Raw genomic sequence first — 23,170 nt, 5'->3', positions numbered from 1 at the left:
TTTTTAATATTAATGTGTTGGATTTATCAATTTCTTAGGTTTGTAATATTAACAATCCCTTGGGTTTTTAATATTAATTCCTTTGGTTTATTATTATTCCCTTGAATTTTCTCTATTTATTCCTTGGGTTTATAATATTAATCCCATTGGTTTCTTAACTCCTTGGATTTATAATATTAATAATCCATTGGATTTATGATTCCTTGACATAGAGTTTTTGATATTAATCTTAGATTTGATATATACATTTATTAATTTAGCACATTAAGTTTATAATATAGCATATATTAAGTTGGCGCCTATGGTGTATATCAACCATATTTATTAATGTGGTTGTGTTAGTTTTATAACTTACTTAAAATCACAATAGATAAAATCTACCTTGAAGAAAAGTAATGAAATTTCTGGCTTCAAATTTTTATTTAAATTTAATAGAATTACAAATTATAAGTTTATAAATTACATATAACACGTATGCTCTTTAGGTGCGGGTGAGGCGGGTCAACAAGCAGTGGAAGGGAACAGTCCGGGAGGATGACTCCATAGAATATTCACTGGGCTAGAGGTTTGTCGGAGGTAAACAATATTATCAGTGCACAAATTCATTAGAAAAACGATAACTAGAAATGTCGTTTGCATGGAAGAGGAGTTCATCGATTATTCATCAGACTTGATGGACTGAACCCAAATTTGGGTGGATTATCCACATCAGAAACTAGCACGGCATACACTGGAGAACCCCCAGGTATTAGACATCTAGGTCGATGCATATATATCGAAGATGGAAGATGTAGTAGCCACCATCAATGACTTAGGGTTTATAAACCGAACCCAGCATTGACTTTGAAATAGCTTCACAACTTTCAGTGATCCGAATTGGATCCTTAAACATTTCCATGCTTTTTCAAATTATGTTAGGCTCCAAAATCTTATGAATAACGAGCTTAGTAGAGATGACCTCTGGACAATGGCAATTTGTGGCTATCACGGAACAACGAGGACCCTCGGTCAAAGCACGCTGACCGTTCGCCCATGGAGACCGCGCATTGGCACAAATTGGCAATCGAAAGCCCAGATCCAAAAAACAGAGGCAGTTTCTAATACGCGATTAGCTCCTAATCGCGTATCGCAGTGCAAAACTCTCAATGAAGGAAAGCCCCGAGCACTTGGTCATGAGGAAAACAGGAAACCGTGAGAAAGTGGGTCCCGCGCCCAAAACCAGTAGGATATTGCGTGCACTTCGAGTGGTAAGCAGGTTTGGCTGAGTTCAACATGATGCCACACACCGGGTGACACACGTCCAACGGATGTGAGAGAAAACTGCTTAGATCGCGTGAGTAACGGTCGAGCAACTTAGCCGTGTGATATATATGGAGATTGTAGGATCTGGAGGCTCCAGATCAACAGTGGAGAATCAACCCGATGGATGACCGGATTTGACAGGGAATTAGACTGAGGTACATGAGATTTGAGGTTCGGCATGGCCGCTGAGCTGGCAGAAGAATTAGTTTCACGGGCAACCTTAGAGTAACAGACATAACGACCGTTCAAAGAGAACTGACACTTAGTTCGTGAGGAGACAAGTGGCAACCTCTCTGCGAAATGTTACACAGTGATGATGACACAGAGCAGGGGAATTCCAATGGACAGGGGCAGGCGATCCAGAGAGCCGGGAAGGGAAACGAACAGTCAGGGAGCAGATTGGATTTAAGCCACGAACAAAAAAAGAGCAGGGGGAAAAAAAGTAGAGAAAGAAGTGAATTGCAAAGAACAGAGAAGTTGAGCTAACATGCAGAGCAAAGGCAACATCGAGGAGGACAATACTGGAGAAAGTTCATTTCTAACTTTTCCTTAATTGCAGCTCGCTTACATGCTTTGACAGGATTGAACAAGGTGTTTCAGTGGGGAGGCAAACAACAGAAAGCCTTCGACACCTTGAAAGAAAAGATTAGTGCAACCCTAGTACTAGCACTACCAAATCTTCAAAGACCATTTGAGATCCAAACGGATGCCAGTGACTATGCCATGGGAGTAGTGTTGATACAACACCGTAAACCCATATGTTACCATTCGGAGACATTTAATTCTGCAATAGTTAACTATCCAACATATGATAAAGAATTGTATGCATTAGTACATAGTGTGAAATAGTGGAAACATTACTTAATGGGCAAAGAGACAGTTATACATATTGATCATCAACCACTTCAATATCTACACTCTCAAACTAAGTTGCAGCAATCAAGACACCAGTGAGGGGAGGTGAGGACGATGCACAGGGGAGATGCCGAGTATCTCAGGATTGGGCTCAAGGGTTCAAAGCCAAGCAGTGCAAAATGGATAGGGATTGGACGAGTGAGACAGCTATACCCTCACTTAGTCGATGCTTGAAGCCCAACATTTGGTGGTCCAAAAGCTTTTTCAGTGGGAAGGTCATGATCCGAATTAGATCCTTAAACATTTCCATGACTGTTTCAAATTATGTCAGGCTCCAAAATCTTATGAATAATGAGCTTATTAGAGATGACCTTTGGACAATGGCAATTTGTGGCCAGCACGGAACACCGAGGACCCTCAGTCAAAGCGTGCTGACCGTTGGCCCATGGAGATCGTGCATTGGCGCAAATTGGCAATCGGAAGCCCAGATCCAAAAAACAGAGGCAGTTTCTGATACGCGATTAGCGCAAATATCGCAAGGCAAAACTCTCAGTGAAGGAAATTCCCAAGCGCTCGATCACGAGGAAAACAGGAAACCATGCAGAAACTGTCAAAAGGTGGGTCCTGCACCCAAAACCGGCAGGATATCACGTGCACTTTGAGTGGTAAGCGGGTTTGGCCAAGTTCAGCACGATGCCACACAGCAGGTGACACGCGTCCAGCAGATGTGAGAGAAAACCGCTTACATTGCGTGAGTAATGGTCGAGCAACTTACCCATGCGATATAGACAGAGACTGTAGGATCTGGAGGCTCCAGATCAACGGTGGAGAATCAACCCAATGGATGACCGGATTTGACAGGGAAATAGACTGAGGTACATGAGATTTGAGGTCCGGCATGGCTGCTGAGTTGGCAGAAGAATCAGTTTCGCGGGAAACCTTGGAGTAACAGAAATAACGACCGTTCAAAGAGAACTGACACTCAGTTCGTGAGGAGACAAGTGGCCACCTCTCTGTGAAATGTTACACAGTGATGATGACGCAGAGCAGGGGAATTCCAACGGACAGAGGCAGGCGATCTAGAGAGCCGGGAAGGGAAACGAACAGTCAAGGAGCATATTGGATTTAAGCCATGAATAGACAAAGAGCAGGGGGAATAGAAGTAGAGAAAGAAGTGAATTGCAGAGAACAGAGAAGCCGAGCTGACCTGCAGAGAAAAGGCAGCATTGAGCAGACAGAACAAAGAGAGTCTGAGAGTCTGTGAACTCCAGAGAAGGCTTGAGAGGTTCAAGCGACTCCTCTGTGTATACCTATCAGGTATTGAGTACCAAATTGGACTCATACCACTAAGACCAGTTGAGGTCAAGACTCAGTAAGGGGGAGTCTGTGTACTCTAGAGGCTTGGGGGATCCAAGTACCACCCTACTGATCACCATCTGTTAAGTGAGACTCAAATTGAGCTCCTTAATGTAAAAACTCTTCTTGAAGACACAATAGAAAAGGCCACCACATGTAAGAAGCTTCTTAGGAGTAGTATAATAGGTGCAACATACAACTGGTTAAGGAGAGACATTCGTGGCAATAGGGGGCACAATTGGTCATGGAGTAGCCACACTTGGCATAAGAAAATTAGGGCATATCATACAAGACACCACAGGTGCCAACCCACAGGCCTCACGACCACAGTACCTGCTACACACATCAGGATGCTTGGAAGGCATCTCACAATAGGTACCAACATAAGAAGAAAACTGAGTCTCAAATTTTGATGATAACCTGACTGAGGTGACTGAACGTATCCCGGTAAACCACCCACAGAGTTCAGGCATGAAAAAAACGAAATACACTAAGGTGCGGGAACATGGGCGTTCACTTGTTTTTGGAGAGGGCATAAGTATGGCACAGGTAGTGGATACTGAAAGCATAGTGATAGTTGGCCGCGTCAGAGGCCAAAATTACTCCTCGGCTAGGTTAAAGCGCTGGACTGTGGAGATTTAGGACCACATACTAGATCAATTGCAGACTGCCCTTACTAAGACGTGAGGATGGTTCGCCCTCATTTTCGCTAGACCAGACCAAGCTAACTTGGTGCTATCCAAATAGTGGCACATAGAAATGAATTTGGTTCTTCTTAAGCGATGGACGCCACTATTCGACCCTGGAAAAGAGCAATTGGGGGCGAGACCTATTTCAGTATGACTACTGGGTCTACCTCTGCAATTTTTGTCAGATGATGTATTCAGGTGCATTGGGGATGATCTAGGGATATATCTAGACCATGATAGATCATACATTGAATCCGACAGCATTGCCATTGCCAGAATTCTGGTACATCTGGATACCAGAGACGGGTTAGTTGAAAGCCTCAACTTACAATTCAGGGAGATCATTAGATGGCAGATCCTCGAGGGGTACCATTTCGGTGCAGACAATGCCATAAGGTTGGGGATTTGTATAAGGATTGTCCATTGATCACCAATGTGCTCATCAAGTCCCCCAAAAGACAAGTGATAATGAGCACTCAGACTCATTTGGACAACGACTCAACACCTGCACAAAACATAACAACGGAACCCCCAAGGAGGTGGAGAGAGACTCAGAAGATCGAAGCTATTTTGAAGTGGTTCAAAAAAGATAAAAGTCTTAGACCTCATGGATGGCCAATTGAATTCTACCTTACCTTTTTTGACCATATTGTAGCAGATCTCCTCATGGCCATTGAGGACTGCAGATTTTCAGGGAAGATGCATGAGGGGTTCAATTCTACATTCGTTGCACTCATTCCCAAAGTTGATAACCCTCTGACATTTGATGACTATCGACCTATCTCCTTATGCAATTGCATATACAAAATCATATCTAAGATCATTTCTATCTGCATCAAGCCCATCTTATCCAAGCAGATATACAAGGATCAATTTGCATTCCTCAATCATCGACAAATCCACGAAGCCATTGGTACTACACAAAAAGGGTTACACTACATCAAGCTCAAGAACATAAAGAGTATCGTACACAAGATTGATCTTTCAAAAGCGTTTGACAGAGCTAGCTGGACATACTTACAACTTATATTGATCCATATTGTCTTTCCACACTCATTCATAAAATGGATTATGTGTTGTTTTACATCTCCATCATATAGCATACTCATTAATTAGGCTGCATCCAATTTTTTCCATGCTGAGCGTGGCCTTAGATAGGGGTGCCCTTTATCACCCCTCTTATTCCTCCTGATCATGGAAGGGTTAGGTCGACTCATATCCAATGCTCAAGAAGACAAGTCTTTATGTGGTGTCAAGATGACAAATGTATCCTATCTAACACATCTTTTATTTGTTGATGATGTACTAGTATTTCTAGATGGATTATTCGAGAAACCAATTGTTTCAAGCATATATGGTCCCTGTTTTGTAAAGCTACAGGAATGATGCCTAATTACAACAAATCAACCATAATGCCTGTGTGTTGTTTACTAAATGAACAAAGACATGCAATACATACATTTCAATTCACAAGACTAGACATGGAAGTCAGACTTGATTATCTTGGATTCAGACTCAAGCCAAATGATTACCGTATAACAGACTGGACTTGGCTCATTGCAAAAATAGAGGTGAATTAACATCTAGCAGCAAAGATGGCTATCTAGAGTAGGCAGACTGATCCTAATTAAATTTGTATTGGAGGCTATACCAATATATTGGATGGATCTGGCCTGGATACCAAAAGGCATCACCAACATAATACAACAAATATTCCGTAGATTCTTATGGAGAGGGAAACATGTTGGAAGGCACTTTCCCTAGGTTAAATGGGAGAGAATTGGAAAGCCCAAAAAATGGGGAGGATGGGTCATAAAGGATTTGAATATATTTGCATCGACTCTTGTAGAAAACATGGGCTAGCAGATAATTACATCTGATAGTTTATGGAAAGAGGTGGTTTATCACAAATATATATACCCTCTTATAGTTATTGAATGGGTTCAAAGGCCGAATAGGGGAATTACGGGTTCCTCTATCATATGGAAAGTTATCACTCACTCCATATCAGTCATTAAGAGAGGATTGGCATGGCAGATTGGAACAGGTGAGCTTGTTCACCTTGGAATTGATGCTTGGTCGGGTTTTGGAAATGCACATATACTACCACTGGAACTCAGAAAATATCTTGAATTGGCTGGTATCACTTAGCTCTCCCAAATTGCATATGGGAGAAACACTTCATGGCTCTCACAAGCTTGGTTATTTGCACAGGACCTCAGGTTACCGGATATTTGAGTATCGATTGGAATATATTCATAGGGGCACTAGAAGAGTCACATGTCAGAATAACTGACCGAGAGGATGAAATCATCTGGGCTGCATCCCCTCATAGTCGTTATACACCCCGGGATGGATACACTTTCCTTATATCGGAACAGGAACCGGTGGAGGCTGTTTGGTGGTGGCGACCCCTTTGGAAGCTTAAGGCACCACACAAATCCCGGTTGTTCATGTGGTGCATATTATCAAACAAAGTGCCTACAGATGATAACCTAAATCGTCAGGCTATACATGGACCATCACGATGTTGTCTTTGCAAGGAACAAGCTGAAGACATAGACCATCTCTTCCTTCATTGCCCAATGATGAATAAGGTGTGGCATCAGATATATATCTCCCTCGATATCAATATCAGATGGAATGGGGCACAACTCATAACTGCTTGGAAAACTTGGTGGACCGCAGCAACATCACAAAAAATTTGAAATCTCCCCCTACTTGTCTGCTGGGGTATATGGTTGGTCAAGAATCAGATCTTATTCCAGGACTCTCCCATCCAATGGAAAACAATTTGCAATAACATTGTTGCACTATATCACTTAGTACCTGAGGATCTGGCATCAAAACCCACCTGAACTATTACTCCTGAAGTAATTGATAGAACCTTCCCATGGGCATATTTTGATGGATCGGCCCAAGACACTGGTTGTGGGGGTGGAGCAGTACTATACAAATTGGAAAGACATTTTTACAAGCTCAAAATGGGATTAGGGAGGGGCACCAACAATTATTCTGAACTTAACAGTCTCAGACACTTACTCATATTTGCACTTGAGCAAAATTGCAACAAGATACCGATCTTTGGGGACTCAAACATTGTCATCAATTGGTTCAACTCTGCATCTCATTGTCATGTGCACACACTCAGGGGATTGTTGGATGAGGTCATCACACTAAAATCACATTTTGATTTTATTGTCTTCTCGCATATATACAGGGAAAGGAACAAGGTTTTTGACGGTCTTTCCAAGGAGGCCGCACAACAACATAGGGGCAGTGGATAATTCATGAACACAAAGATCAAGATATATATCAGTTCTTCCATAGGCCTTTCATCGAGCACGCTGGGGGAGATGTACCGAATGATCTACCATGATCATTCGAGTAGTTTTTTGCATTTTGATTCAGCCTATATGACTATTTATGATGTTATTTAACATGTTTATTTTATATGTCTGTTTATGTAAATAATTTTGGTCCTTTCTGAATCATGACACTAGATAGATGGCTTGGTCCATCTCTGACATTAGCATATCCATTATGCAGATGATACAACATGTAATTTTCGTTTTGATAATGGAAATTACGGTTTTTTCTTTGGAAAAAAAAACACGTGTGTTCTTATTTCATTTTGCAAACATCCCTTGTCTGAATAACCTATTCTATATTATTTTATACATCTAAAGTCATAGATTTTTACAAATTTTCTTAAAGTGTTGCTAACGAATCTCCTGTACAAATTCTTATTGCATAAAAAATTAACCAACGTTATCACTTATGACCAATAAAGGTATGCCATTTCCCAAATTTGGAAGGGATTTCTGAAGAGTAAATGGTTAAATGGGTTTCTTAAGGGTAAATAGAAATTTATATTTTTGGGTAGAAATCTAAGCTGGTCTTGCTATATTAATTCGTGAACCAAATATACCTTTTGGTTAGAATTCTAAGCCGGTATTGCTATATTAATCCGTGAAACAAATATACTAAGCACCGTATCTAATAGCCATATTAATTCATGAACCAAATCAAACATGATTTTTTGTATTTTTCCTGGTAGTAAGACTGAACTTGGTAACTATGCTTGAAACCAAATCTTATCCATTCATTAGTCATGGTCTATATTAAATTTGGGCTCGAGGAATTTATCTTTTTAAATAAATGAGTGGGCAAGATTTAATTTCAAGATAATATTCTTCAGATAATACATCATCTACGGATGATATGAAAAATAATTTAACACGTTTTCAGTTTCAAATAAAAAAAATACCCTATTTAATTTAAAAATAATTTATTTCACTATTAAACACATTCGAATCAAATAGTTTCATTTAATTAGTAGTGTTTGTGAAATGTGGCTAGGGTTTTGATGGGACATTAAGATAGAGGCCGATCAATCTCTGTGTCTTTCGATTTCGAATCTCAAAACGTTAAGATGACATCCCCTCGCCTCCTCCATCACCCATGGGCCATGTTTTGTCGGTTGAATTTGCTTCTTTTCAATGTTGAATCGCTTCAATTGATAGCTAAAGAATCATTTCGGACAACAAGTTGTGGCGGTGAATGGTTTCAAAGAATGGGCTGTTTTTATCACCTCAATCTTAGGGTTTCAGGAATGCGACATTTTGCAATGATCTAGGTTCGTTTCAGTTTGTGCCTAGGTTCTATATTTTTATGATAATATAACTGCCATTCAATTTGTGTCAAAGTATGTCATTTGCAATCAAGCTTTTGGGTATATGCAATTGTATAGGGAACTTAATTGGATTCAAATTGTATTTATCTTTTCAATTTTTTAGGATGTACTGTAGCTATGGAGGTTCCCCCAAGCTCATGGCTTACATTTTCTTTATGGGGTTTTCCCTAAGCAGATGGCTTCTCAGTTGTGCTGTTATGAATACCAGAGGTTGTCTGCTTAACGATTCAATTAGCATAGGTATCACGACACATTTATTTCTATAGATTTGGAGGATTTGAATATGTAATCATATGTACATAAAATTTCATTATTATAAAAAATTTCAACTTCATTTCATCTTGCAATATTTAGGTTTTTGGCGTGTATGTTTGGGTTTGTGTCCAAACGATAAGGGTTTCTTGTCAGCTTAACTTTAGTGTCCCTTGCCATGGTCTGATTCTGAATGTCTTATTTGGCCCTTTAATGTCATTGGTCTGATTCTGAATGTCTTATTTGGCCCTTTAATGTCATTGGTCTGATTCTGAATGTCTTATTTGGCCCTTTAATATCATTAATTCTCTACGCACGCTTAACTAAAAGTGAATATTCTTCCCGATGCAACTTATGTACAACTAATAATTTAAAAATAATGTACAATTAATAATTTATCAATGTATTCTATTGATAATTATAACTTCAATTAAATTTTAAAGCTTACAATTCAATCACTGTACAAAGTATATTAGTGATAAATAATCATTTATTTATTTAAACTTAAAATATTAAACCAACCATTCTATTAATTTTATATTTATTAAAGTTTTTTTAATAATATTAGGGTTTTCTTAATAATATTAATTTTATTAAGTTGACACCTACTACCTATATGGACCATATTTATTAATGTGGTTTTGCTAATTTATTAAAAAATCAAAATTCCTCAAGTCTACGTCCATTTAATATATGTGACTATTTAATTTATATAACTTTCACAATATAAAGCTTAACATAATATTCAACAAAATAAAAGAAATATTAAACTAATTATTTCATTTCTACATAGTTGATAGAAATAATCATTATTGAATTCTAACTTTTGTGATTCATAATGAGAGGAAAATTTTGCGTAATTAATCACATATGCTTTTTGTCATCAAATTTTCAAACCCCCAATTGTGGTTGATCATTAAGACATGGATGGAAAACAAGATCTAACACTAAATAATATCTAGACAGATAAATATAAAATTATAATTGAAAAGTAACTGGACAAATGAATGTAATATTATAATTGAAAAGTAAAAATAACCAAACAAAACAAAATCCAAAAAAAAAGAATTAATTAATAAATAAAACGAGCCAGCAGGAATCCAGTTTCTTCTTATCATTTTATAATCGAGGTTTTGCAGATCCCACAACTTTATCAAATGAAACAATGCCAACTGAGACAGAATTTGTCGGGCAAATTTGATATAATTGAGGTTTCTGCAGATCCCACAGCTTTATCAAATGAACCGATGCCAAGTGAGGGAATTTGTGCGGCAAATTTGCGCATCAAATACGGCATTGTGGAATGAGAGCTGCTTTATTTTCAAATTCTGTCTAAAATTTGTTGAAAGGAAGGCCGCTTTATTTTGAAATTTAGATCACTGTACCTGATGGGACCCAATCCCACGCGGACCGTTTGCCGTGAATAACGCGAGTCGACATTGTACAGTTTTCGAGGAAGGACCGTCTCTCCTCACATGAGGAGGAACGAGGGGTAAGAGACATCATACAGTTTTCGACGAAGGTTCGTCTCTGCTCACATGACCAGGAACGAGGGGTAAGAGACATCATACAGTTTTCGACGAAGGTCCATGATCCATCTCTGCTAGTGGGGTAAGGGACATCATAGAAACCAGGAACGAGGGTTAAGGTAAGAAACATCATAGAGTTTTCGACGAAGGTCCTTGCTCTCTGCTCACATAACGAGGAAAGAGGGGTAGGAGCCATGGATCTCTATCACCCTAGAACATCTACTTTCATTCCAGTCAATGAGAATTACTTCACAGCTCTGAACCACCCATCTCGCGAATACAACTCATCTCTTCCGCGCAATTTGGATAGGCAACATCTATTATCCCCATTTCTGTTTCTGTTTCTGTTTCCATTCCCCAACTCGCAATGGCTGGGTACGTACCACCTTCTCCTTCTAACGCTCATTGCCCTACATCTATGTCTTCCACGGCTACGGCTGCTGATCCCGGCAACGACAGTTATGGTTACTATCAGGTTTTCATAAACCATCGTGGTCCGGACGTTAAAAAAACTTTCGCCAGCCATCTCTACCGTCGCTTCCTTTTACATGGATACAGAGTATTTTTGGACCAGCAAGAATTGCAAGAGGGAGACTGTATGACTTCTCAAATAGAAAGCACAATTAGAACTGCCACAGTCCATGTGGCTATTTTCTCTCCCGGATATGCTGATTCGAACTGGTGTTTGAATGAGCTCCTCCTCATGTTCGATTCTGGCGCGACCATTATTCCAGTGTTCTACCATGTGAAGCCTGCTCAACTTCGGTGGACGCAGGGCGATGGAGTGTACGCTGAAGCCCTAAAACGGCTCGCAACCAAGAAAACTTATGATTTTCTAAGTCGAGAAGGGAAGCCGCGACATGACCCCGCCACTATCGAAAGGTGGAGAAATGCTCTTTATCGCGCTGCTGAAATAAGCAGTTTCGACCTGGAGGCGTGCAATGGGTGAGAACTCTATATACCCTCTTGTTACTTACTGTATTATTTTATGAGAGCTCGCTCTCTCTCTCTCTGTACTTTTTTTCCTCGCTAGTTAAAATTTGAAAAGCTTATAGGGACGAGGGGGAGCTGCTCGACAAGGTCGTTGAGCGTGTGTTGAAGCTGGTGAAAAAACAACGCTGGTGAAAAAACAACGCTTCAATGTTGCTGAATATCCAATGGATTTGGATGAAAAGGTTAAAGATCTTGAAAGCAAAGTCGTATTGTAGGGCCACAGCAGTGAGTGTGTTGGTTGCATCTGAAATGCAAGTGAGACACAGCAGAAGTATGATTGTAATGAGTGAAGGGGAGCACGCAGCAGCGTGAAGAAAAGTTTTCCCGTTGTGAAGAAGGGAAGCACGCATAAGTGCGCAAGTAAGGAATTCTCACACAACAGTGTGAATGTGAGAAAGGGAAGGCACAACAATGCAGAGTTTGCAAAGAAATGTAAGTGAAGTGCAGCAACACAACAGCAAGTGTAGACACAGCAGTGTGGAGTAGACGCAGTAAAGAAGATGGCACAACAGTGCAGCAGAAAATATGCAGCAGCATAAAAGAACAATGTAATGAGTTTGCACACACAGCAGTGCAATGATTGTTTGTTTTTGAAACTGCATGTAAAGCAGTGTCTGTTTGTAATCCCTCTGTTAACGAGGAAGGTGCTTTTCAGCACATTGTCATTAGTGAATCCCTCTATCAAGAGGATGATGCTTTTCAGCATAGTCACATGGTGAATCCCTCTGTCATGAGGAAGGTGCTCTTCAGCACATTGTTATGGTGAATCCCTCTGTCATGAGGAAGGTGCTCTTAAGCACAGTTTCAGGTTAATCCCTCTATTAAGAGGAAGACAACTTTGTTGTTTGTGGAACTGCATCAGAAGCAGTTGGTGAATCCCTCGATGTGAGGAAGTGCTTGGGTAAGATTGAAAGCCCAGCAGTTGAAATTAAAGGGGAGTGTTGAAAATATAATTTCAACGCAGCCGTACTGCGCTCTCCAAAACCGCCAGACTGAAAACCACAAAACCGCCCAGAGCTCATCGCACCGCCATCCATGAAAAGTGGTTTCCGTATTGTTGAGCTCCGATGCGTTTTGGTGCAGGCACGTGGCTCTCGCCTGACGTAGGCAACTTTGACCCATCGGGAGGTAAAGCTCAGCAGTTAAGTGCCTTCCGATATCCTCTCCATCGTCCGATCCGGTTGTGTGTTCTCCACCGTCGATCTCCGAAGTTGCAGCCCGTCCGCGTCAAGTCAATTTAATTTTGCGTGGAGTGGAAGACTATGGTTTGACCGCCGTGTAAGAAAAATCATGGCTTTTAATGCTGTTCGTATTGTTTGGTGGAGGCCTGTTTTAAATGGTTATGGGCATACGTCCCATTTATATTTTTTATATATGCATTTACGTAAGTTTAGGTGTAGGCCATTTAATATGGTTATGGGCCACGTTAGTTTTTTTTATTATGTTTTCATATATGGCTATGTGTGTAGTAGTTTTTAGTGTAGAGTGGCTACGGGAGCATATAGTGTTGTGCGTGTTTCTTTTGGGAGAGGTGTATTGTGGCTGCGCACAATTTTTATGTAATTGTATTATGTTGTGGCTGCGCTCGGTGGAGCAAATTTTTGTTAACGCACAGCAGTGCGAGATATGAATGAGGTGTGTATTCACAGCAGTGAAAAATGATGATGGTGCGGTAAAAGAAAAAGAAGAACCAGAGGATGTATGGACAGCAGTGCGAGAAAATATAGGAAGAACAGAGTTGTAATGTTTTTGTGATGTATTGCAAAACAGAGAAATAGCAAAAACCATGTGTGGTTTTGTACAGAAGTGTATAAGGAAAATGGTGGAGCGCATTTGTATGCATATGTAAATTTTATTTTACAGCAGTAAAGTGTTTTTCACTGCAGTGAATGTAAAAGGGGATTTACAGCAGTAAACCCAGCTCAGTAATTTCTCAGGGTGAAAACAGAGTTTTTGTTTAATATTGTTTTTGGTGAATTCCTCTCAGCAAAGAGGATGAATGTTTGTATGAGGCTTCATATTTTAAGCAATAGAAATGTTTTTATGCTGTGTAATGGACTGTTGTGAGTCATTTGGTTTTATTAGCTTCGCTGTGCAAAGGTCCTGGAAGAAATGAAACAGGGCATTGGCTCTGTGGTATTTGCTTGAATGGTTTTTGGTATTTTCCCATTGAAAAATACCCAACAGTGGTATCAGAGCTAGTCCAGGCTCTTTGAAGACTCAAAGAAGCTGAAGGAAGGTGTGGTTGCAGCAGTCAAACCTCTCCAGCAGTGTGAAGACTCAGCCAAAGTGATTCAGGTATTTTTCAAGTTTTTGAGTTATTGTTGAAGGAACAGTCAGTGATTTAAGAGAGAACACAGTCAAGTATTTAAAAGCCTAGATAAGAATGGCAAGGTCAAAGAAGAAAGCCTCCAAGCCTGCTAAAAATGTGTCTCCCTTCTCTACTAAACTAGAAGGCAATCTATTTGAAAGCATTGTATTTGAGGTTCCAAAGTTTGATGGAAACTTTGATGTATGGGAAATAATGATGAGGGCTTTCCTAATGTCTGAGGGGATTGAAGTCTGGGAGTCAGTGATTGATGACAGCAAGATGGATAAAGAATCCATGGAGTATGATGCACAAGCAACAAAACTAATCTTGGATGGACTCCCTGATTCAGTGAAGAGGAATCTAGGAAAATACACATCAGCAAAGGATATTTGGGACAGACTGCATGACCTTCATGCAAAGGGAGCACTGACCATGACAATGAGTCAAGAAGAACCCATCATAGAAGCTGAGAATGAAAAGCTTGACCTCATCAAGCTTCAAGTAAAGGAAAGGGATGAAGAGCTTGCCAAGCTCAAGAAGGAGCTTGATCAATGCAAGAGGAAACATCATGAAGAAGTCATATCCATGACAAATCAGCTGAACAAAGCAAAGAAGCAAGCAGATGTCTTGACAAGTGAACTTGAACAAAGACACAAGAGAGTGAATAAGCTTGTGGAAGAGATTGGACAGTACAAGGTAGAGGTCTCCTCCCTTAAGTCCGAACTACAAGAAGCCAAGAAGCAGGCACAAGGAGCTGAAAAGAAAATGGAGAGCAGTCAAGCAGAAATCTCCAAAATGAAGACTGATATTATCTCCTTCAAAGTAGTAGCAGCTGAAGCTACTCGTAGCAAAGAAGAAACTGAGGAACAACTTGCAAAGAAGAACAATGTATGTGAACAGTTGGAAGAAGAGATTGTCCTCCTCAGGAAGAAGGTTGAAGGGATGAACAAGATCATGAAGAGCTCTCAAGCTCTGGATGACATGCTCAGCTATCACAGATCTCCATTTGATAAATCAGGACTTGGGTATGTAGGTGAATCCTCAAACAAGGATGAGGATGCTTTAAGCAAAGGAGATGTGAAGAAGCCAGAAAGAGATGGTGATGCTCCTAGTTCCAGCAAAGGCAAGGAGAAAAATGAAGGCTGCAATAGAAGAAATCCAGCTCCAAGAAGAAATGTAGCTGATGTCAAAGAGGCAAGAGGCAATGGTGATCATCAAAGGATCTCAAGGCAGCAAGGCTTCAGAAGTACATCAAGGAAACCTCCATCTCCCAGGTGCCAAAGTTCATTTTTTGGTTATTGTTATGCTTGCTCAAACTTTGGTCATATGGCAAAAGACTGTAGAGTATTTCATGGAGATAAATGTTGTGGTCTTCGACAACCTCCAAGAAACAATTTTAGAAGAAATCATGAAATGTCATTCATGAAAAATGTAGAATGTTTCAAGTGTCATAACATTGGGCATATGGCACGAGATTGTAACTTGACATGGGCTCTTACACAAGCTAGACCCATTCAAAAGAAGAAAGTTACACAAGTATGGAGAAGGAAGGTAATACAATCTGAAAACCCCTTGAACTCCCCAGTGGATCTAAATTTGTTTTGAGAAGAGTCTGCCAAAAGAAGACAAGCATACACTAAAGGGGAGCTTGAATTTTTTTTGTTTGCTGAACTGTATTAACAGTCATTTGTTGATGGAGGATGTATTGCAGCGCAACAGTTGCAAATGAAATCTTTGTTAATCCCTCCAAAAGGTAATATGCAGCAGTGATGAAATCAACAATGTTTTTGCTTTGTGTTTATGCAATATGCACAGAAATGCATAAAGAAGAAAAGATGGCAGCGCTGAAATGTAAAGAGCAGCAGCGAGATAAGAGAAAAATGCAAAGCATGGAAACCCTCACAGCAGTGGGAAGACAGAACATAAAACAGCAGTTTGGAAATTTTTTTTGGAGCACATGGATTAGAATGAACAGCAGTTTAATTTTTTTATGCAATGCAGCATGCAAAGAAATGCATAAAGAAAAACAGGGACAGCAGATTGTTAATGCACATGGGTGAATGAGAATGTATGTGGCAGCAGAAAATCGAAAGGAACTGCACAACAGTGCATTGTGTAATTAAAAAAATGAAACTGAAGATTGTGTGAAGCAAGGATGTAAAAAGTAACAGCCCGTGTTATTTTTTTGAGGAGAATGAAGTGCCAAGAGTATGGGCACACAGCAGTATGATGAAATAAAAGGCAGCGACAGTGCAAATTGCAGAGGAAATGCAGCAGCAAGAGGTTATGGACAGCAGCATGATGGCAAGAAGGAGAAGCACACAGCAATGCAAATGTGAAAAATGCAGCAGCAAGAAGTTTTGAACAGCAGCACATGCAAAAGAAATTTTCCTTACAGCAGTAAAGGTAAATGTAATGAATTTGTCGTTCATTTGAATTGAAATGCAATATATGCAACAGCAGTGAGTGTGTTGGTTGCATCTGAAATGCAAGTGAGACACAGCAGAAGTATGATTGTAATGAGTGAAGGGGAGCACGCAGCAGCGTGAAGAAAAGTTTTCCCGTTGTGAAGAAGGGAAGCACGCATAAGTGCGCAAGTAAGGAATTCTCACACAACAGTGTGAATGTGAGAAAGGGAAGGCACAACAATGCAGAGTTTGCAAAGAAATGTAAGTGAAGTGCAGCAACACAACAGCAAGTGTAGACACAGCAGTGTGGAGTAGACGCAGTAAAGAAGATGGCACAACAGTGCAGCAGAAAATATGCAGCAGCATAAAAGAACAATGTAATGAGTTTGCACACACAGCAGTGCAATGATTGTTTGTTTTTAAAACTGCATGTAAAGCAGTGTCTGTTTGTAATCCCTCTGTTAACGAGGAAGGTGCTTTTCAGCACATTGTCATTAGTGAATCCCTCTATCAAGAGGATGATGCTTTTCAGCATAGTCACATGGTGAATCCCTCTGTCATGAGGAAGGTGCTCTTCAGCACATTGTTATGGTGAATCCCTCTGTCATGAGGAAGGTGCTCTTAAGCACAGTTTCAGGTTAATCCCTCTATTAAGAGGAAGACAACTTTGTTGTTTGTGGAACTGCATCAGAAGCAGTTGGTGAATCCCTCGATGTGAGGAAGTGCTTGGGTAAGATTGAAAGCCCAGCAGTTGAAATTAAAGGGGAGTGTTGAAAATATAATTTCAACGCAGCCGTACTGCGCTCTCCAAAACCGCCAGACTGAAAACCACAAAACCGCCCAGAGCTCATCGCACCGCCATCCATGAAAAGTGGTTTCCGTATTGTTGAGCTCCGATGCGTTTTGGTGCAGGCACGTGGCTCTCGCCTGACGTAGGCAACTTTGACCCATCGGGAGGTAAAGCTCAGCAGTTAAGTGCCTTCCGATATCCTCTCCATCGTCCGATCCGGTTGTGTGTTCTCCACCGTCGATCTCCGAAGTTGCAGCCCGTCCGCGTCAAGTCAATTTAATTTTGCGTGGAGTGGAAGACTATGGTTTGACCGCCGTGTAAGAAAAATCATGGCTTTTAATGCTGTTCGTATTGTTTGGTGGAGGCCTGTTTTAAATGGTTATGGGCATACGTCCCATTTATATTTTTTATATATGCATTTACGTAAGTTTAGGTGTAGGCCATTTAATATGGTTATGGGCCACGTTAGTTTTTTTTTATTATGTTTTCATATATGGCTATGTGTGTAGTAGTTTTTAGTGTAGAGTGGCTACGGGAGCATATAGTGTTGTGCGTGTTTCTTTTGGGAGAGGTGTATTGTGGCTGCGCACAATTTTTATGTAATTGTATTATGTTGTGGCTGCGCTCGGTGGAGCAAATTTTTGTTAACGCACAGCAGTGCGAGATATGAATGAGGTGTGTATTCACAGCAGTGAAAAATGATGATGGTGCGGTAAAAGAAAAAGAAGAACCAGAGGATGTATGGACAACAGTGCGAGAAAATATAGGAAGAACAGAGTTGTAATGTTTTTGTGATGTATTGCAAAACAGAAAAATAGCAAAAACCATGTGTGGTTTTGTACAGAAGTGTATAAAGAAAATGGTGGAGCGCATTTGTATGCATATGTAAATTTTATTTTACAGCAGTAAAGTGTTTTTCACTGCAGTGAATGTAAAAGGGGATTTACAGCAGTAAACCCAGCTCAGTAATTTCTCAGGGTGAAAACAGAGTTTTTGTTTAATATTGTTTTTGGTGAATTCCTCTCAGCAAAGAGGATGAATGTTTGTATGAGGATTCATATTTTAAGCAATAGAAATGTTTTTATGCTGTGTAATGGACTGTTGTGAGTCATTTGGTTTTATTAGCTTCGCTGTGCAAAGGTCCTGGAAGAAATGAAACAGGGCATTGGCTCTGTGGTATTTGCTTGAATGGTTTTTGGTATTTTCCCGTTGAAAAATACCCAATAGTGTGTTGAAGCTGGTGAAAAAACAACGCTTCAATGTTGCTGAATATCCAATGGATTTGGATGAAAAGGTTAAAGATCTTGAAAGCAAAGTCGTATTGCAGGGCCAACAAAGTGGAAAACCGCGGGTCGTGGCGATAGTGGGTTTGGGTGGCATAGGCAAGACAACGCTGGCTCAAGAATTCTTCAATAGGAGGAGCTCAAATTACCGAAAATCTTACTTTTTATCCGATGTCAGAGAAAATGCAGCAAGAAGCTCTCTACGTTCCCTGCAAAAGAAAATTATTTTGGGCTTGACTCACTTGGATCCTCGAATAGAGAGCGTTGGTGAAGGCATTGAAAAGCTCAAAGAACATCTCTCATCTTTTCATGCCTGCATAATTTTGGATGATGTAGATAATGTGAATCAGTTGGAGGCACTTTTGCCAGTTCGAAATGTTCTCCACTCCGATAGCTTGATCTTGATTACATCTCGGGACAAAGATGTTTTGAGAAGGTCAGGAATCGATGACTCATCAATTTACAATTTAACTGGCCTTAATACACAACATTCCACAGAGCTTTTTTGTTTGCATGCGTTCAGACAACCCCGCCCACTTCAAGGGTTTGAATATCTGGTTGAAAAGTATGTGGAAGTCTGCGATGGTTTGCCACTGTCTTTGAAAATGTTTGGTGCACTTTTTTATGGAAAGAATGACCAATCTTATTGGCAATACCAATTGGATAAGCTTCAAGTTCCTACTGAGATACAACAAAGGCTTAAAATAAGTTATGACTCTCTCAATAGAGAGGAACAACAGATATTCTTAGACATTGCCTGCTTTTTCATAGGGGAAGACAGGGATATGGCCATCAGAATATGGGATGGGTCAGGTTGGAACGGTTTGTGGGGATTTCAAAGCATACAGAACAAATGTCTTGTGGAGGTAACCAGTGAAAAGAGGATAAAAATGCACGATCACCTCCGGGATCTGGGGAGAGATATTGCACAGTCTTTATTGCCGCGTCGTCTTTGGCGTCCAACAGAGTACATTGATCTTTTGTTGCAGCGATCGTGTGTAAGTTCTCATCCATTCAAATCTTTGAGCAAATAAAGATTATTTCATGAACATCTGTGTACAGTTTCCTAAATTCATTATTGTTTTTCATGAATTTACAGGTAATAAGCGAAATGCGTGGAATGGTTCCTAAAAAGGATTGTGATGATAGTGATGATAACATTTACACATATTCGAGCTCAGAAATGTCATGGTACCAAAGACGTCAAGAGCTGTTTGGGAACTTTGTCATGAATCTTCGCAATAGACTGCACAATCCACGTTCTCGTAGTATTGTTGGTACAAGGGACTTTGAACTTCTTGTTACTCAAGGCGATCACTTGAAACGCATTTTGAGGAGGGTGCACTCTCCCAAGTTTATATGGCTCCGCTGGTGCGGATGTCCTTGTTCATTCTTTCCTTCGTGAAGAATTTAAGGGTTTTACATGTACGAGGGAGCAATTTGAAAACATTGTGGCGAGAGGAATCACAGGTAAATTAAGTTTTGTTGCGTCAGAGTAACTGGGTAGTGATATTTCATTAAAAAGTTTATACCAAATTTTAATTGTTGTGTCTGTCTTTTGTTTGGTTAAATTTTTTTATTCTTTTTGCTCAGCAGTGGTAGGGGAGACCAACTCAGCAGCTTAGCTATTCTCAGAGTACATATTAAAAGTAATGATGTAATACACAGGAATAAATAGGCAATAAATTAATTAAAAAGTGAAGTGATTTTAGGGAAAAGAATATTATAAATCACTTTAATAAAAAGAGAAAAGATTTATGTTATTCATTCATGGTAGATAAGTTTTGTTGCTGTTAAGTTGAACTCTTATATGGGTGGTGGTAAGAGATCCACTCTAGTTGATTCAATTAGGAGGGAATTTTATATGAGATATATGTTCTAGTTACTAGAAAAAAAGTGGGATCAAATCAAATCTATTCAGTGGCTTAATATAGAAATTGTGATGAAATGTTAATTAGATTTGGGATCTCAGATCAAGTCAATCAGATCTCTCACAGATGCATAACAACATTGGAATAGCCATTGTCAATCATATAGACACATCTTGCTAATGTGTTTAACAAGTCTCATAATCATATTTACATGTATTTCTAGATCCATATTTAATATAATAAAAGTTTTTACTTAAAGCATTTCTAATTTCTTTTACATTATAATTTTATTTGTATTAGTAACTTCTTCTTTTTGGGGTGAAAAATGGTGTCATTTCTTATTAAAAAAATTATGCCAAAGGGATAATACACTACCTTGAAAATTTTGATTAAATAATGTAAACGGATAATACACAACCTTGAATGGTTAAAAGGTTTCTAAAGAATTTTATTTTATATTTTTTCTTTGGTTAAAATTTGTAGAATAACAATTTTGGATGGTTAGATTTATATAGATTAAATATGCTATTTCAAGATTTAAAACACTTAGATATTAATTTTGGATGGTTAAATTTATATAGATTAAATATGCTATTTCAAGGTGCTAAAACACTTAAATACTAAAATGGTTTCTTGTTAGTTGAAGTATTTTTCAGTGAGGGTTCATTTGGGTCTTCTCTCTTAGCTTTGCGCCTTTTTGCTCTTAGATTTTCCTGGGTTTGATGACTCACATAATTATTATGAGTGGCTGCCGGTTGTTGGGCTATATACATTTCAAATTTAACCGCAGCCAAAAGTTGAAAGGTATTATTAAATTGAAGACTAATTTTTAATAGAATCTTAACCTTGAGGAACCAAAAATATTACTTACCGTATATAGATTTGTTCAGCGTCATCACGGATTGGTACTCATGCTCGAAATTATTGAAGTGCAAGTAATTCAATTTATGATCTACTCTCATTCATGCATATCTATAAGGGAATTGTATTTTTTCTTTCCGGTTACTGAAGACTACTATTTCCACTCTGTGAACGCCACTAATTGTAGAAGAATTTGAGATCTTCTAAACTCTGTTTATTATTTCCACTCTGTGAACGCCACTAATTGTAGAAGAATTTGACATCTTCTAAACTGTATTTATTATTTCCACTCTGTAAACGCCACTAATTGTAGAATAATTTGACATCTTCTAAACTGTATATATTATTAAGTGTAGTGGTAAAGCTTTCGAGTTTAATTCGATTGGTGCTCTCTACATGATTATTCCACTGGTGCTCTGTTTCTTGGTTTTTTTTTCACTGCCTGGGGCTTCTTTGTCCAGTTTCGTATGATTCATATCAATTATTTTCAGTAATACAAAAGTTAGTCGATTTCACTTTCCTGAAAAAAAAAACATATATTAAAACACTTAAAACATTTTGCAGGCACCATTGCAGTTGCGCGAGTTACAGTTATTTGCTCCGCTTTCGAACATGCCAAAATCCATAGGGCAGCTGAAGCATCTGGAACGGATTATCGTTAATTATAATGTTGGTATTAATCTCAAAAAACTGCCAGAAGAATTTTGTAATCTGCAGTCGTTGAAGACATTGGTGTTCAAAAAGTGCTCAAAAATGAAGTCACTGCCAGAATCCTTTGGTAATTTAATAAGCCTTAAACACATCGATCTCTCTGAGTGGTCAGAAATGAAGTCACTCCCAGAATCCTTTGGCAATTTAAGTAACCTCCGGCACATCAATTTGTCTGCATGCCACAACTTGGAAAGGCTTCCAAATTCATTCGGGAATTTGATTGGGCTTAAATATCTTAATTTGATGGATTGCTCTGCTTTGACAATATCAAGCGAAACTTTTGGAAATATAAGCACGCTTGAGTACCTACGTCTTTCCTTTTGTGAAAAAATTCAAGTGTTGCCTCCGCAAGTTGTACAGCAAAGGTCCCTGGAAAAATTATATTTGTGTGGTACAAATCTGAAAGAATTGCCAATTGAAATCGGAGACCTGAGGTCTTTGGAAGTTCTATGGTTAGGAAGCCCCTTTCTGCACACGCTGCCGGCTTCGCTGGGTGACATGAGCGAGCTGAAGAAGTTGGAGCTCGGGTATTGCAAGAATTTGAGAAATTTGCCGGCTTCTGTTGGACTGTTGAGGCAGTTGACGGACTTGAGAGTAATTGATTGTCCGTTACGCGAGCTGCCCTTTAGAAATGTTACAGGAGGAACAGAATCATCAGGAACGGTGAGTAGTAATTTGGACTCTTCCACTCACAAGTGCATGCCCCAGCTCCAATACTTGTCACTGTCCAACACAGAAGTATCAGAGCTATCATTTGCAGAAGGTGTTTGCGCCAACCTTCAGCGTCTCCATGTCTCATGTTGTGATGGTCTGGTAGAGGTTGGAACATTGCCAAATACACTGGTAGAATTGGAAATGACTCGCTGCAATAATTTGAGGAAGATAGAAGGGCTTTCTAGGCTTGCAAAGCTTCGAAGGTTGGACATTAGCTGGTGCAAAGAAATAGAGCTGCCGCCAAGTATTGAAACGTTGGTATCTTTGGAAGCGTTGTGGGCGTCTCGATGTGTAAAACTGAAAAATCTAAGGAACTTAGCGCAGCTAACAAAGCTTCGACTACTTGATGTTCGTCAATGTTGTGAGATCGAAGCGTTAGAGGGTGTTGAGCATTGCATATCCTTGCAGAGCCTTAATGCAGTTGGATGCCCCAAACTGCAATGGGGTGGTGGAGTATTAGAACAGCTACAACAACGACTGGAGGAGCTTAATATGTGAAAGGTAACTTATAAATTCATCAGGGCGAAGGTTATATGTGCAAATCAATAT

General features: G+C 39.5%; 2 protein-coding genes across 2 annotated transcripts; both read left to right on the top strand.

The window, feature by feature from the left end:
• Positions 1 to 11,046: 11,046 nt before the first annotated feature.
• LOC149205079 (toll/interleukin-1 receptor-like protein) lies at positions 11,047 to 11,628 on the top strand. The gene has a single exon (XM_089397292.1). The coding sequence runs from the start codon at positions 11,047 to 11,049 to the stop codon at positions 11,626 to 11,628; it is 582 nt and encodes a 193-aa protein (XP_089253418.1).
• Positions 11,629 to 18,457: 6,829 nt separating this feature from the next.
• Positions 18,458 to 23,119, top strand: LOC149205078 (uncharacterized). The gene is made up of 3 exons (XM_089397290.1): positions 18,458 to 19,462; positions 19,564 to 19,803; positions 21,761 to 23,119. The coding sequence occupies exons 1-3, from the start codon at positions 18,458 to 18,460 to the stop codon at positions 23,117 to 23,119; spliced, it is 2,604 nt and encodes an 867-aa protein (XP_089253416.1).
• Positions 23,120 to 23,170: the final 51 nt, after the last annotated feature.

Source organism: Pinus tabuliformis, chromosome 1_2 (genome assembly GCF_031772625.1).
Source record: "Pinus tabuliformis cultivar Carrire ecotype Pingquan chromosome 1_2, CPIR1, whole genome shotgun sequence".
NCBI classification, from domain to species: domain Eukaryota; kingdom Viridiplantae; phylum Streptophyta; class Pinopsida; order Pinales; family Pinaceae; genus Pinus; species Pinus tabuliformis.
This window is presented reverse-complemented; position numbering and strand designations above follow the sequence as displayed.

Bases quoted from the DNA above. Each gene is read 5' to 3' on its own strand.
- LOC149205079 (XM_089397292.1), top strand. From the start codon at position 11,047: ATGGCTGGGTACGTACCACCTTCTCCTTCTAACGCTCATTGCCCTACA.
- LOC149205078 (XM_089397290.1), top strand. From the start codon at position 18,458: ATGGATTTGGATGAAAAGGTTAAAGATCTTGAAAGCAAAGTCGTATTG. The intron at 19,463-19,563 runs GTAAGTTCTCAT...ATGAATTTACAG, and splicing joins TTTTGTTGCAGCGATCGTGT to GTAATAAGCGAAATGCGTGG. The intron at 19,804-21,760 runs GTGCACTCTCCC...AACATTTTGCAG, and splicing joins TGAAACGCATTTTGAGGAGG to GCACCATTGCAGTTGCGCGA.